Raw genomic sequence first — 14,879 nt, 5'->3', positions numbered from 1 at the left:
ATATATATATGTAAAAAAGTAGAACAATAATTTGTCGAATTAAATTTTTTTATGTTAGTTGAATGAAAAATTATGCTCAGAATAATAATTTATTATTTTTTAAATTAATTTAATTAAAACATCAAATTTGATAAATAAATAAATAAATAAATAAATATTATTCATTTTTTTTTGGTTTCAGGTATATTTTTATATTGCTGATTTTTTAAAAATCCCAATTTAATAATAAAAATTGCAATAATATATATATATATATATAGTTAATATACATTTCAGTATTTTAAACTTATGTACATTATTAAATAAAATTATGTGATCATGTATAAAAATTTAAGGGAAGTAATAAATAAATAAATATATATATATATACACATAATTAATTTTCAATGTCTAATTAATAAATTAATTAATTTTTTTATTTTATTTTGTAAATTTTTATTTATTAAAATTAATTGTACCGATAAATATTTACCTTTTTTTTGTTTTATATTTTGCCTCTCGATAAAAGTTAAAATTTTTTATTATGTAAAAAATAAAAAAAAACAATGTAAATTTATTTTTAAAGTTATGTATGGGGAAAAAAATTTAATGAATTCACTGCCATTTATTTATTTATTTATTTATTTTGTTTTGATTTGGTATGGTAATGAAAGCTCATAAATAAAAGGTATCAGGTTTTTTTTTAAAAATCAAATTACATATTATTATTATTATTTAATGAATTTTTATAATTATTATAAATGCTCATTTATTTTTATTGTTTTCCTAAAACATGTAATAATCATTATTAAAATTTTAATTTTATGATTTATATATAAAATAAAATATTGGATTGGAAATAAATTTTAGAAAATAAATAAATAAATAAATAGATTAATTAATAAGTTGGTTTTTTTTTTAATTATCCTGCCTAAATATCCTGACCGTTATTTTGAAAACATGATGGTTTTTTATGTAAATAATTAAAATGGTCATGGGAAAACATTTTGCAAGTACTTTTTAGTCTTTTATAAAATTTTAATTTAAACCTTTAAAAATTCAAAAAAAATAAATAAATAACAACATGGGTGATTAACGAGTGATTATAGTAGACGTTATCTTATTAAAAACGTTTACGTTTTTTTTTTTTTTTTTTGTCATATCAGTTTTAATCACAGCTTGTTCGAATTAATAATTTTTTTTTAATATCCATAAAGTATTTAATATATTTAAATTTATTTAATTCGTAGAAATTATCAATGTAAAAAACGTTAATGTGGCCGGTACTTCTTTATACAATTTTTAAAAAATGACATTTTCCACGTCACTTTTAGATATTCTATTATATGTTATTTTTTTAACTTGCATATTGTTCGTTTTGGTAAGTAAATTTATTTGAAATTATTTTAATTCCTGATTTTAATGGTTATTTGCATTTGCATTTTTAAAATTTACTTTCTGATATTCCCTACAGTAGTTAAATTAAGTAAAAAAAAAATTTCTAGGGTTATGTATTAAACATAATATTTTTTGTTTCAGTTGTGCATTGTGGTAAAAAAATATGTACAACCGTATCCGGATATATACAAGACAAAAAAGGAAGAAAGTTTTTATGATCCTGTTGTGAAAAAAACACAAAAGTTTCCCTCTCTTAATGATTCCTTTAGTGTGCATTTAAGTGTTGTTGTACCTGCTTACAATGAAGCCAAAAGACGTATGTTATATTACACTATTATCATTATTATTAACATGGTTATGTACGATTAAAAGTATATTATGAATGAGAAAATTTTTTTTGTTTTTTAGTTAAACCTATGTTAGACGAATGTTTAAATTATTTGGAAAATCAAAAATCAGGTGACAGTTTCAAATATGAAGTTATTATCGTCAGTGATGGTTCTACGGATAAAACAGTTTCAATTGCAATGCAATATTGTGAAAAATATGGCACTGATAAAGTCAGAGTGTTAGAATTGGAAAAAAATAGAGGGAAAGGAGGAGCAGTTTGCTTGGTAAAAATTAAAAAACAAAATACAAAATACAAAAAAATTAAAAAATAAAATAAAAAATATGCCACTTACCTTTCAGGGTGTTCAAAGCAGTAGAGGTGCTTTAATATTATTCGCTGATGCCGATGGTGCTACAAAATTTGAAGACATTTCTAAATTAGAATTAGCTATGAAATTATTAATAAAATGTAATTTAAACAACATTATTATTCTTTAATGAGTTTTTATAAATTTCACTTGAAAGATTTTTATTAAAATTCATAAATTTTTGGTTTAATACATTAATATAATCATTTTAGGTAATTATAAAGAGTACCCTGAACTAGCATCTAACTCAGATGGTATAATTTGTGGATCAAGAGCTCATTTAGAAAAAGAAGCAATTGCTAACAGATCATTTTTTAGAAACATTCTTATGCATGGTTTTCATTTTTTAGTGTGGTTAACCGCTGTAAGTATTTAATTTAAAATTTATTAAAAATGAAAACGATTTTAAACTTCATAAGAAAATTTTAAAAATTGCTACTACTAGAATATTTAAAAAAACAAAACAAATTTGTTTAAATATTTAACAATTATTTCATGTAATGTAGATAAATTTAGCTTTTAAGTTATTTCGAAAATTCTTTTTGATAGGTTCGAACAATAAAGGATACACAGTGTGGATTTAAAATGTTTACAAGAAGAACAGCAAATAAATGTTTTCAATCTTTACATGTTCAGAGGTGGGCATTTGATGTGGAGCTACTTTACATTGCTGAAAAATTAGAAATCCCTACTTCTGAAGTTTCAGTTCGATGGACGGAAATTGAGGGTTCAAAACTTGTTCCAGTTTTATCTTGGCTTCAAATGGGTAGAGATTTATGTTTAATATGGTTTAAATATAAAATTGGGGCTTGGAAGTTAAAAAATTAATTAATCAAAAAAATTATTTATCACAATAATTAATATTAAAAAATTTTTTATATGAGTTTAAGTGCAATTTTTTAATTTTACACAAACTCGGTATTTGTTAAATTTTTTATATTAAAATTTTTTTTAATAAAATTCTGTAGACTTATTATAGAATAATGAAGAAATTTAATTTGTTAATTTTCTTCGAAACAAAGCACATTCTTTTTTACTAAATAAATTTATTTATTATTTTTGAATTTTATTTTATTTTATTAATATGACCTGTCATTATATTGCACTAGTTGGAAAAATTTAAATTTGATAAAAAGAAATAATGGTTGAAAAATCTGAAAATCTCAATTCATAATTAAATTTTGATTAATTTTAATTTTTAGAAAATATGTTTTATAACCTTTAACCAAATAAATTTTATTAAAAATTGATCTGAAAATCAATATTTTTTTTTGAAATTTAAATTATTATTTTATAACTTAAATAATAATTTAAAATAATAAAATTTGTCTGTAATGGAAACCATATTTTAAAATTATTATGTAAGTTAAAACGAACGAAAAGCCTAATTAATTTTAAATAAATAAATTTAAAATTTATTTTAAAATTTTTAGTAAATTTTTATATTGAAGTTTTCAATTAACGATGCTATAATTTAAGATGAACACTTCGTTACTTATCATTAAAAATTAATGACAAACTTTTTTTTTTGAAATTATCGTGGAATTAGATTTTTACAAAACGGTTTCAGTATAGTATACTTAAATGTATGGCGTAAATTATTGTAATAGTAAAGAAATGTTAAGGAAAAAGAAATACAATGTAATTATAAAAGATTATTTATTTTAAGAGAGAAAACAAACAGTTGTTTTTTGATAAAAATAAATCCTTAAAAAATTTTTTTTCATACGTATTATTGTTTGTAAAGAAGTAAACATTCGAATCTGAATTTTGTGAATCAAACTGATATTTGATAGTAAATGTAACAGTCATGTCCTAACTACAATATTCAATTTAGAAATTAAGTATTAGAGAATGATTGGAAGGAAAGAAAAAATAGCAGTTTAAATAAGCTGCTTATAAAGTATTATATAGTGAACTAAAATGTAATTAAAAAGTTAATTTGATTATTCTGACTACGATTTATTTTCTTTTTTTATTGAAAGTTTGGATTAACCAAAAAAAATTTTTACTATGAGTGAATCAAGTAAGAGTTTGTAATTAAATTTTTTTTTGTATTAGTATATTAGTTGAAAAAAAATTGGTTTTGTTGTTGTTTTTTAAAAAAATCTAAATGTTTTACTTTGTTTAATTTAAGTAACATATTGAACCTATTGTTTACTAAAAATAAATTGAATAATGGTTAATAATTATTAGTAAATTAATTAATATCCCTAAAAAAAATATTGTAGGTAAAATAAAAAGGTCTATTAGTCCTCAAATAGGATATAGATTTGATGCGATTAGTAAAGAATTAGAAGAAATTTCACCTGTTTCAACCAAAGACACTATTAAAAAAGAAGATGTTAATTCAGAGACTAAACTTTCATTTTTACCAATAGGAAGTTTAGAAAAATCTCATAGCAGAGAAGAAAAAAGTGAGACTCATAATGATTGTTGGACCTTTTCAGGAAGATCTATAAGTGTTGATTGTACCTATGAGTCTCCTTTTTCAAATCCTTTCGAATCTTGGAAAAAATTAACTAGAATTAGAGGAAAATTAAATAAAAATCATGAAGAAAAATTAGCCGAATTACAGTCAGACAAGAAAGAATTGAATAAAAATACTCCTGCTAAGTTAACGAGCAGTAAAGATAATTCCAGTATGTCAGATTCTGAAGATACATCAGAAAGTTCTAAAATTTCAGAACAATGGAAAGACTCGGAAGATTTAAATTTATCACTTAAAGAAGTTATTAATAAAACTAACGACATGCTTTCAACAACTTTAGATGCAGCCTTACAAAATGCAAAGTCGGAAATAGAAGCAGAATCGGAACTTCGACACAGAGTTAATCAGAAAGAGGTTCCAGATTTTTTGAAAATTTCACAAATTAAAATAATAACACCAAAAACTGATAACAATAATGTATTGACCTCCAGTAATGTGTCTGATGAAATTGAATCAGGTGTTGAAGCTGATGAAAATTTTGATTCCACATCGGGAGATGCACTTGATGATTCATCCATTCAAATGACTCTTGGAGGTTCGCAACCACCACCCAATAGAAATGAAATATTATCAGTGTGTGCAAATATTTTCAGTACAATGCAATCTCCTGAAATGTACACAATTACGTTTCTGATTGGAATTAGTATTCTTGTTTACATGCCAATGTCCGATTTCGCAAGAGGATTTGTTTGTTGTTTATTAATAGTATTGTTTTGTTTAAAAATTAAAAATTATTTACATATAGACGACATCGTTCATCAAGGATCTTGCGCTCCAGATTACAAAAAATTACCTCCATTAAAAATACCTTCACCTAAAAACGTCGACGGGGTAGGAATCTTTTTTTTTTTTTGTTTTTAAATTTATTATCGAACCCACGTAAATTTTTTTTTTTTTTTTTCAGGTGTGGGTTAATGAATATTTGCATCCCTTTTACGATCCAGATTATTATTCCGTTTCTCAAACTACTCCTGCTTATTTAGAACTCGATAATACGATATTAAAACTTTCTCGGCCTAAAGGGAAAATTCGTAAAAGAGCGACTTTTGACGAACCCGAGTATAAAATGCAATTCATTAGTCAACGAATTTACAACATTGGCGGTTGCAACGTGTTTCTCATGCCCGAAGGTTTAACAAAAAAAAGGTACAACCATCAACGTTCATATTAATACCTGATAAATTTTCAACTAACAAACTCACATAAAACCCATATTTCAGATTGTACAGTAAAAAGTATCCCATTGTCATACATTTAAAATCTGATTCATTCATCGGGGAAAGAATGAAAGAAAAAGATGGTGAAAACAAAGAAAATACAGAATCGATAGATAGCGTAGATACCGGGTTAAATTTGACACTAAGTAATCACTCTAAAACTAGTCTATATATATTTGCAAGGTGTGACCGACAAAAGGAAGAATGGTTGGTATTTACAATGAATACTAAAATTTGTATTTTTTTTTTTTAATAATAATAATAATAATAATAATAATAATTTACTTTAATAGGTACAGACGATTATTGTCAGCAAGTCGAGCCGTCAACACTCCAGAACAGTCCACTGAAAAACCTTTCGGAAGAAAAAACGAAAACGAGTCGTTAAACGAAAGTCCTAAAAAAGATGTTTCGACTCCTTTTGAAAAATTATATTTCGATCCCGACACGGCTCAAATCGATGAATATTTACAATATATGGCCAAATTCGTCGACGTAAGTTAAATTACAAAATTTTAAATTGCAATGACAATTTAAAAAAGGATAATTATAAAAAAGAAAAAATTTTATTAATTATTCAGGAGAAAATCAGTTTGCAAAATTACAAGGTACCTCGAAGTGATAGCGGAAGCGATGAAAGTAGTAGTAGTAGTAGGACGTATTCGAAAATGGAGACGCAGTGGTTAAATGCATTTTTAAATAGGATTTTATTCGACGTTTTTCGGAGTCCATATTGGCTATCAAAAATTCAAGAAAAAATACATAAAAAATTAAATTCCGTTAGAGTGAGTTTTGTATTTAAAAAAAAAAAATTCAACTTGACCGATGGAGTATCGTCGTAATTTTAATTTTTTTTTCTCTCTCTCTCTCCTGTAGTTACCGTACTACATCGAAGACATTGAAGTCATTGAATTGGATTTGGGTAAAACAGGTCCGATTATTCATAAAGTTTCTCAACCTTACATTGACGAATGTGGATTGTGGTTCGACATGGACGTGACATTTGAGGGATTGATAAAATTAACAATTCAAACTCATCTCAATCTTGTTAAACTTCAAAAGGGAATCGAAGAAGAAAGAGAAACGTTGAGGGATTCAATTGATAATAAAGTGTGAGTTTTTTTTTTTTTTTTTTATAAATAATAATTAACAATTGTCGTTTGCGGCGGGGATTTATTCAATTCAACAAGGATTTTTTTATTAAGAAAGTTTTTTTTTTTTATAATCGAAAGGCTCTTTGATTGTTTATATAAAAAAATTTAAAAAAAAAAAAATTGTTTTGATTTAGGGAAAAAGGAAAGAAAAAATCAAAAATATTGAGAGAACGTTCGTTGACCAAAGAATCGTGAGTTTGATTTAATTGCTTTTTTTTCTCTCTCTCTCTCTCTCTCTCTCTCTCCACTTTTTGCTTTTCGGCTTTTAGTTTTTGTATTTTTTTTTTTTTTTTTTTTTTTTGATTTTGATGTAGTTGATTTTTGTATGTGCACGTTAAAAAAAAATTTGATATGAAAAAAAAAAAAAAGCTTTGTTGGGTTTTATCACATTGAGTTAGTTATTTTGATATCGGCTCGTTTTTTTTTTTTTTTTTTCGGGTGATAATTTTTTACTTTTGTTAATTTTTAAACGTAAAATTTACACAAAAAACAAAATGGTTTGATAATGTTTAAAATTTTGAAGCTCTTTAACCCCGAACAAAGTCGAAAAATCGTCAGAACTTAAAAACAACGAATCCGTTGAAAATGAATTTGAAAAATCAATAACGAAAACGCCGCCGAGTTCGACATCAAGTTCCCTCACCTACGAATCTAAATTGTATCGCGAAATAAGAAAAGCAGCTGAATTAATCATTAATAGGGGACTTGAAAGTATACCCGAGTAAGTTTTCCAAACTCAAATCCTTTTTATCGCTTTTCCCGCCCCCCCAAAAAAAAAAGAACAAAAAGTTCGGAAAAAATTCGAACGAAACGTTTGTTCCTCCGTGTGTGTTTTGTTTGTTTGTTTTTTACACGTTTATGCGATTGCAATTAAAAAATTTTTATAATTAATTATTATTATTATTAGTATTATTATTATTATTTTTTTTATTATTATTATTCGAATACTAACCCGTGCAATTACACGCGTGTGAAGAAATGAATTCGAATCCGAATTGGAAAATTTTCCAAACGATGATGAGGAAAAAGAAAATTCGTAAGTTTTTTTTTCTCCAGTCCTAGTCCTAGTTCTTTATTTCGTAGTGACGTCATCGTTATTGTTTACAACAAACGATTTCAACGATTACAATTATTATTATTATTATTAATATTTTTTATTTTTATTCCGTGGAAGCAGACGATCTCCCATTTTCGACAGCGAAGTCGAAGATTCTGCAGAATCGTCGGACGAAGAATTGGACGATAACGAAAACGAATCCACTCCTTCCGCGTCGGCGACAAATCAAGACAACGATGTCTCTTCGTGAGTGATTTTTTTGGGAAATGAGTTTTCCCGACGGAATAATAATAATAATAATAATAATAATAATTTTTTTTTCGTGACAGGGTCGAATCGCATTTGAGAAGGTATCCGAAAAATCGGAGGTCGAGCAAAAAATTATTTCGCATGTTTGAAAACGTGGCTCAGTCGAAATATTTCAAATCCGTTGCCCAAACGAAATACGTTCAAAAAGCCATAGCGAACGTGTCGGCCACGAATCTCAAATTAACGTTGGAAATAAAAAGTTGTAGCGGTACGCTTGCCGTCAATATACCGCCACCGCCGAGCGATAGATTTTGGTGAGTTTTCCGCCCCTCCTCCTCCTCCCCTCCCTCTCCCCCTCACGTTCCCGCCCCTTCAGCAAAAGGAGGGAAAGAAAAATATTATTATTATTATTAAAGTAACGTTTTTTTTTTTTTTTTTTTTTTTTTTTGCGTATTTGTGTTCCAGGTACGGATTTCGCGAAATGCCGTTTCTTGTATTTTCAGCGAATCCTAAAATAGGAGAAAAATCCGTGAGGTTTTCACACATAAAAAATTACTTGCAAAAGAAAATTTTACACGAATTGAAGGTAATAATAATAATAATAATAATAATAATAATGATAATAAATTTTCCGGAAAATTAAAAAGGAAAAACAACAAAGAAGAACAAAAAAAAAAAAAAAATTTTGTCGTTTACTAGCGAATGTAACGAAAGTTACCCTCGTATCGTACACGTGGGGGAGGGGCGGGTGGGGAGAGGTAGAAATCATTATGCCGGGGGGAGGGGGTGGGGGTGTGGGGACAAAATGGAAAAATTTGGGTTTTAAACTCAACTTTATTTACGTTTAGAAAGCCATGGTGGTGCCCAACATGATCGATTTGGTTTTGTTCACGTCGTCGCCGAAGGAAAATGTAAATTTTGAAAAATCAGACCGGAAATCAAAGAAAAACGACGACGAAAAAGAAAAACGTCAACCGGAAACGTCAACGTCGTCGGAGTGAGAAAATAATAATAATAATAATTTTATTAATTTTTTGTTTAAAAGAAAAGAAAAAAGGGCGTTAATAAATTCTTCCAATTTTTTTTTCTTTTTTTTTTATACGTTTCGAAGTATTATTATTATTATTATTATGTTAACGATTGTGATTTTTATTGTTCTCTCTATTTTAGTCTTTCTCTCTCTCTCTCTCTCTCTTTCTTTTTATCTAATTAACAATTAAAGGTTGTGTTTTATTTACAAAAAAAAAAATCAAATCACATTTTTTAGGTGAATCCCCGAGATTTGATAAGAAAAGAAAAAAATAAAAATTTCATATAAAGTTCAAAGTTGAAAAAAATTGTTTTTAAGACAAAAATATAAGTAGTAATAATAATAATAATAATAATAATAATAATAATAATAATAATAATCCGAGGACGAATGACGTCAAAAAAAAAATAATAATAATAATAAAATTTCAAATTTTAAATGTGAATTTTTTTTTTTTTTTTTGTTTTTTCCGGATTATTTGCCGTGCGTGATTTTACGCAAGGTCATGTGAAAATGTATACGCAGGTTTACGCGTGTACGCACACACGTTTCGAACGTCCGTCAGAATAATAATAATAATAATAATAATAATAATAATAATAATAAAAAGCCAACGGCCATAGCGTGCTGGTCACACCGGTTCCCGTACGATCACCGAAGTTAAGCAGCATCGGGCGTGGTGCAAACTTGGATGGGTGACCGTCTGAGAACGCCACGTGCTGTTGGCTTAAAAAAGAGCAAAAAAAAAAAAAAAAAAAAAAAAATGAGAACAAGACAAAGTAAGAACCAAAAAACAAATCTTGTTCTACTGTCGACCTGAGGCAGCTCGACGAGAATGTGAATTTCACTGCTTCTGATCCTGGCCACTCCAAAGATGTTAGTCACCGGAGCCCAGTTCAGGAGACAAATCGTTCCCATCGAAAAAAAAGACGGACTCAGGAAGACTTTCAAGAATTGATGTGGTGCTATCTTATAATAATAAGTGGCACCACCGAAATTCGAGTATTTGTCCCTAAGGAATCGGGTAGAAACCTCGGATAAATACTTAAAAACTCCGACAAGTAGCCTTGTCGTGTTTAATGGTGGATAATAATAATAATAATAATAATAAAAATTTTAATTAAGACAAACGAAAACGGAAAAAAAATCAATCGAAAAAGATAAGCGTGTGAATGAAATATAGGAACCGAAAAACAAAAAATATTTATTCTTGTATCACCGTTATTATCATTATCATTATCATCATTATCGTACGGATTTTCATTCATTCATTCATTCATTTTTTTATTTCATATAAAAAAAAAAAAAAAAATTTTCATTCGATTAATAGAAAAAAAATATTTTAAGAGTGTAAGAAAGAGAAAGAGAAAACTTTGTATCGACATATTTATATTTTTATATTATACATTTATTAATTGATGTTCTTCCGAATGTGGGGGACCGTGGGTGCGTGCGTGCGAGCGGGAAGAAGGGGGAGGTCAAGGGGGTAAAGTCAGAAATGTCCCTTGAATTTTTCCAACACGAAAACTTCCAAAAAAAAATTTTAAATAATCAAAATAATTAATTCGAGTGTATGTTATTAAATTAAGTCCCCCCCCTCCCCCCGATGGTTGTTTTCTCCCTTTCGTGATATTAATTAGTAATAATAATTAATAATAATAATGATAATTATGGAGTGATATTGTGCCACAACTTTGTATTTTTCATTTTTTTTTTTTAATGTATATTTTAATGGAAATACACTTAAATTGTGAATTTTTTTATTATTATTATTATTTATTATTGTAATTCGAATGTAATTTAAAAAAAGGAAAAATATTGTTTGATAATAATAATGATAAAATCGGATATTAGTATTATTATCATCATTAATAATTTTTTTTTTTGTAAATATATATAATTTTAATCAATACACGTAAATATTTATTTTGTCGTACTATTTTCTTTTTTTTTTTTTTTAATTATTTAAACCGATTTTTAATTTGTTTAAAATTTTAATGACGTCATAATGAAAAACTATCCCTTCGCGTACCTTAATTATTTTTCCAAAGGCTAAAAAACGATTATAAAAACGATTAAAAATATAAATAATTCGTATAATTATCAACAAAATACGATAATGATAATAATAATAATAAATATTTATTTCGTCGATTTCGTCGTGGGATTAGATAATATATAAAAAGTATAATAATAATAATTTTAAACTTACCTTTTTGCTGACCCCGTGACGTCATAAAAACTAAGAATTTGCTTTTTCAAAAACTTTTCCTGTGGGAAGATAGAAAAAAAAAAAAAAATTAATTAATCATTATTGAATATGAATCGGGTGACGTATTGATAAGGGTAAGGATGATAAGGTCAAAGGGCAAAAGGATAGTCAGGTGTATTATCGTAAAATGTTTCAACTCACTTCTTAACAATTCGTCCAAATCATCGTGTTCGTAAAAGGTAACAAATTCTTCCGGTTGTAAACCTTCGAAAACGGATACGACGCTCGCTTTTAAATTGTAAAAAAGCAAAGGTTGTTTCCTTTGTACAAAATCCCGACTTAAACTTTCTATAACCTACCGGAAATAAATTCATCGATAAATCGTTATTGTTTCCTTTGATGTTAAAAGAACGAAATGGTCACGTGATTACCTTTGCTGCGGTAAAATCAGCACCGTATATATGAGAACAATCAATAACGACAGGAATTCCTTGTTTTATGCTATGTTTCGTAACGATATTTCGTACGTAATCGACGGATGGAAATATAAGACATCGATCTGGTGTTAATCTTAAATATTCTATTCCAGATTTCGTCTGGAAAAACGGTTATTTTTTTACTCATCACGCTACAAAAAAATTCTCCAGCAATAATCAAAAAAAAAACTCACGGTAATTTTTTGCATGTGTATTTTCGGTCTCGCAGCATTATAAAGTAAAAATAATATTTGTATTATGATCCCTAATAAAATCCCAAATTCTAATTTTAAAACTAAACATGCTATAAATGTTCCAAAACCGGGAATCAAATCACTTTCTGGATAGAAAGAAAGAGAGAGAGAGAATAAAAAAATAAATTTAAAAAAAAAAAAAAATTTTTTTAAATTACTTTTGGTTCTCCACATGGGTTTAACGACTTTAACTTCCACCATGAAAACGACAGCAGCAATTATGACAGCAGCCAATGACGCTTTAGGTATGAAATAAAAATATGGCGTAAAAAATAAAAGTGCGACTATAACGATGACCCCTGGAAAACATAAAAACACGAGGTAAAACAACTCTGGCTGAAACCAAAAAAAAGGCTTACGGTTTCTAGGGGAGGAGGAGGGGGAAATGGGGAGGGGGAAGACTTTTCAAGGCGAAACCCAACCGAAAAAAAAAAAAACATTAAAAATGTAAACAAAGAATTAAAATTAATAACATCGTTTAAAAGTTTGAAATTTCATTGACGAGTATCGAGTAAGGTAATTAAAGTGTGAATAATAAAAAAAAAAACAAATTAAAGTGTGACGTCATTAATTTCTGTCGTTGATTTAATTTTTATGATGGTTATAAATAACGAGTTATGAGGATAAACATTTCGAGTACTTACCGGTGTAAAGACCACCGAGAGGCGTTCGAACGCCGCTAGCATTATTAACTGCACTCCTGGATAAAGAACCCGATCCTGGAAAACCTTGAACGAATGAATTACCGATGTTACATAAACCCATGGCAATAAGTTCTTGAGTTGCATCCACGGGTTTTCCAGATGCTGTCGAGAAAAAAAAAGGAAACGGTTTTCATACGTAATCGGAAAATTTTGAAAAGAAAAAAACTGGAAAAAAAGGATCTTACAAAAAGCTTTACAAATTGCTATATTTTCTAATAGTGCTATCAAGGGTAATATAATCAAATGAACACCCATATCCGTCATCATATCAATAAAACCAATATGTCTACCATCTTTATCAAATCCACCAAATGATGGTACTTTAAATTCCGGCATACCTTCCGGTAGGTATCCGGTTAATAAAAAAGGAGATTTTATCGATTCGTTCGTAAAACCGGTAAAATTAGTATACGTGGTAAAATCATCATCTTCATCCCCTCCATTTCCGAAATCATTATTTTGTGTCATGAAAAAATAACCTAAAAAACCTGATAATAAAACCAATATGGCGTTTCTCGATGACCCGACGATCCAAAATATTTTCGTTATTATTTTTTCCGATAAACTTTTTTTCGTACCATCTTTTGGACCCAATTCGAAATTTCCCAAACACTAAAATAATAATAATTAATTTTTTTTCTTTCTTTCTTTCTTTCTCGATTTTTCCAGGATTTCATCAACCAAACTCGAACTTTTCTTACCTTCATTATAAGAAGTATGACAATCGATGAAACGCCTAAAACCGTATCCCAAAGTCTTACGTCATTCATATTTTTAAATAATGATATCCACATTTCGAAAAATGTATTTCCCGTTTCCGCTATCCCGAAAATATCTTTTATTTGTGACGTGACGATGATTAAAGCGACGGCGGATGTAAATCCCGAACAAACAGGACCGCTGACGAAATCAATCATGAAACCTGAAAATAAATGAAATTAAAAAGGATTTCTAGAAGGTGAGAGAGGGAAAAATTTGGATTAACACGTACCTAATCCCACGATTCCCATTAAAAGTTGTATCAATCCGCTTATGAAACACAACAGCGTGGAATATTCAACTCCGTGACCTTGAACAGCTTGATATGTCATTATCGATATGATAGCTGTCGGACCCATGGGTACATCTTTACAACTACCAAAAATAATGTAAATCAAAGCACCCAAAAACGAACTGTAGAGTCCGTACTGGAAAAAAAATTTTTTTTTTTTTTCAGGATTCCGAAACAAAAAGAAAATTTTTCGGTTAGTCTACAAACCTGTGGTGGTAAACCTGCAATGCTGGAATAAGCTAAAGCTTGTGGTATGACGGTAAGACCGACGGTTAAACCGGCAACAAAATCACCGACGGCATCTTTGCTGTTGTATTTTGGTAACCACGTTAATATCGGTATCCTTCTCATCAACATTTTTTTCGTTAAACTTTTCCTTATTTTTTGTTTAAAACATTTTCTCAATTTTTTAAATTGATCTTTTCCGACTATTTTTTTTATTACGTCATCATCGTCTTCCATGACTGTAAAGAAAACAAAAGAAAATTTTTCTTTCTCCTCGAAATCGGGGTTAGGGGGAAAAGGTGAAAGTACTCACGAGTAAATTGATTACTTCCGAGTCCATCCAATTGTATTATGGTATCTTCTTCTTCTCCTTTTATTTTACCATCATCTACGAGTCCATTCCTGCTGGAAAAATCAACGGCGACGACATTTTCCGTTAATATTAATTCGCTCGTATTTAATCCGTTATTTTTATTCATTTTATTAACTCGAATATTTTTCTTTGAGTGATGAAAATTTTAAAAAGAAAAAAATACGACGATTATTTATTGTTAACTGAAAAACAAAAAACGAAAACAAAAAAACGATTTTTAATTACGAGTAATTATTACAGGTAATTTTTTCTTATAATTATCAACACAATCCGTCTATTATCATTTTTAAAAAAAAATTCTTTTTCCTCAT

The 14,879-nt window shown here is 28.0% G+C and overlaps 3 protein-coding genes across 3 annotated transcripts; 2 read left to right on the top strand and 1 right to left on the bottom strand.

The window, feature by feature from the left end:
• Window positions 1-1,288: 1,288 nt before the first annotated feature.
• Window positions 1,289-2,903, top strand: Phum_PHUM196680 (Dolichyl-phosphate beta-glucosyltransferase, putative; the record flags this gene model as incomplete). Its single annotated transcript, XM_002425356.1, has 6 exons — window positions 1,289-1,360; window positions 1,519-1,693; window positions 1,786-1,991; window positions 2,068-2,176; window positions 2,315-2,439; window positions 2,625-2,903. 6 exons carry the CDS (start codon window positions 1,289-1,291, stop codon window positions 2,901-2,903), a joined length of 966 nt encoding a protein of 321 aa, XP_002425401.1.
• Window positions 2,904-4,088: 1,185 nt separating this feature from the next.
• On the top strand, window positions 4,089-9,244 carry Phum_PHUM196670 (uncharacterized protein; the record flags this gene model as incomplete). The annotated part of the gene is made up of 14 exons (XM_002425355.1): window positions 4,089-4,101; window positions 4,307-5,257; window positions 5,312-5,397; window positions 5,471-5,712; window positions 5,787-5,990; window positions 6,077-6,278; window positions 6,365-6,568; window positions 6,660-6,895; window positions 7,072-7,128; window positions 7,461-7,658; window positions 8,112-8,240; window positions 8,324-8,557; window positions 8,709-8,829; window positions 9,092-9,244. 14 exons carry the CDS (start codon window positions 4,089-4,091, stop codon window positions 9,242-9,244), a joined length of 3,030 nt encoding a protein of 1,009 aa, XP_002425400.1.
• A 2,271-nt stretch (window positions 9,245-11,515) lies between these two features.
• On the bottom strand, window positions 11,516-14,674 carry Phum_PHUM196660 (sulfate transporter, putative; the record flags this gene model as incomplete). Its single annotated transcript, XM_002425354.1, has 11 exons — window positions 11,516-11,544; window positions 11,687-11,840; window positions 11,917-12,081; window positions 12,156-12,301; window positions 12,374-12,514; window positions 12,860-13,021; window positions 13,105-13,531; window positions 13,621-13,841; window positions 13,911-14,106; window positions 14,178-14,434; window positions 14,509-14,674. The coding sequence occupies 11 exons, from the start codon at window positions 14,672-14,674 to the stop codon at window positions 11,516-11,518; spliced, it is 2,064 nt and encodes a 687-aa protein (XP_002425399.1).
• Between the last annotated feature and the right edge of the window lie 205 nt (window positions 14,675-14,879).

The sequence above is a fragment of the Pediculus humanus genome, genomic scaffold (genome assembly GCF_000006295.1).
Source record: "Pediculus humanus corporis 1103172107546 genomic scaffold, whole genome shotgun sequence".
Classification (NCBI taxonomy): Eukaryota; Metazoa; Arthropoda; class Insecta; order Psocodea; family Pediculidae; genus Pediculus; species Pediculus humanus.
The sequence above is the reverse complement of the archived record's forward strand: the minus strand, read 5'-3'. Positions and strand labels throughout refer to the sequence as shown.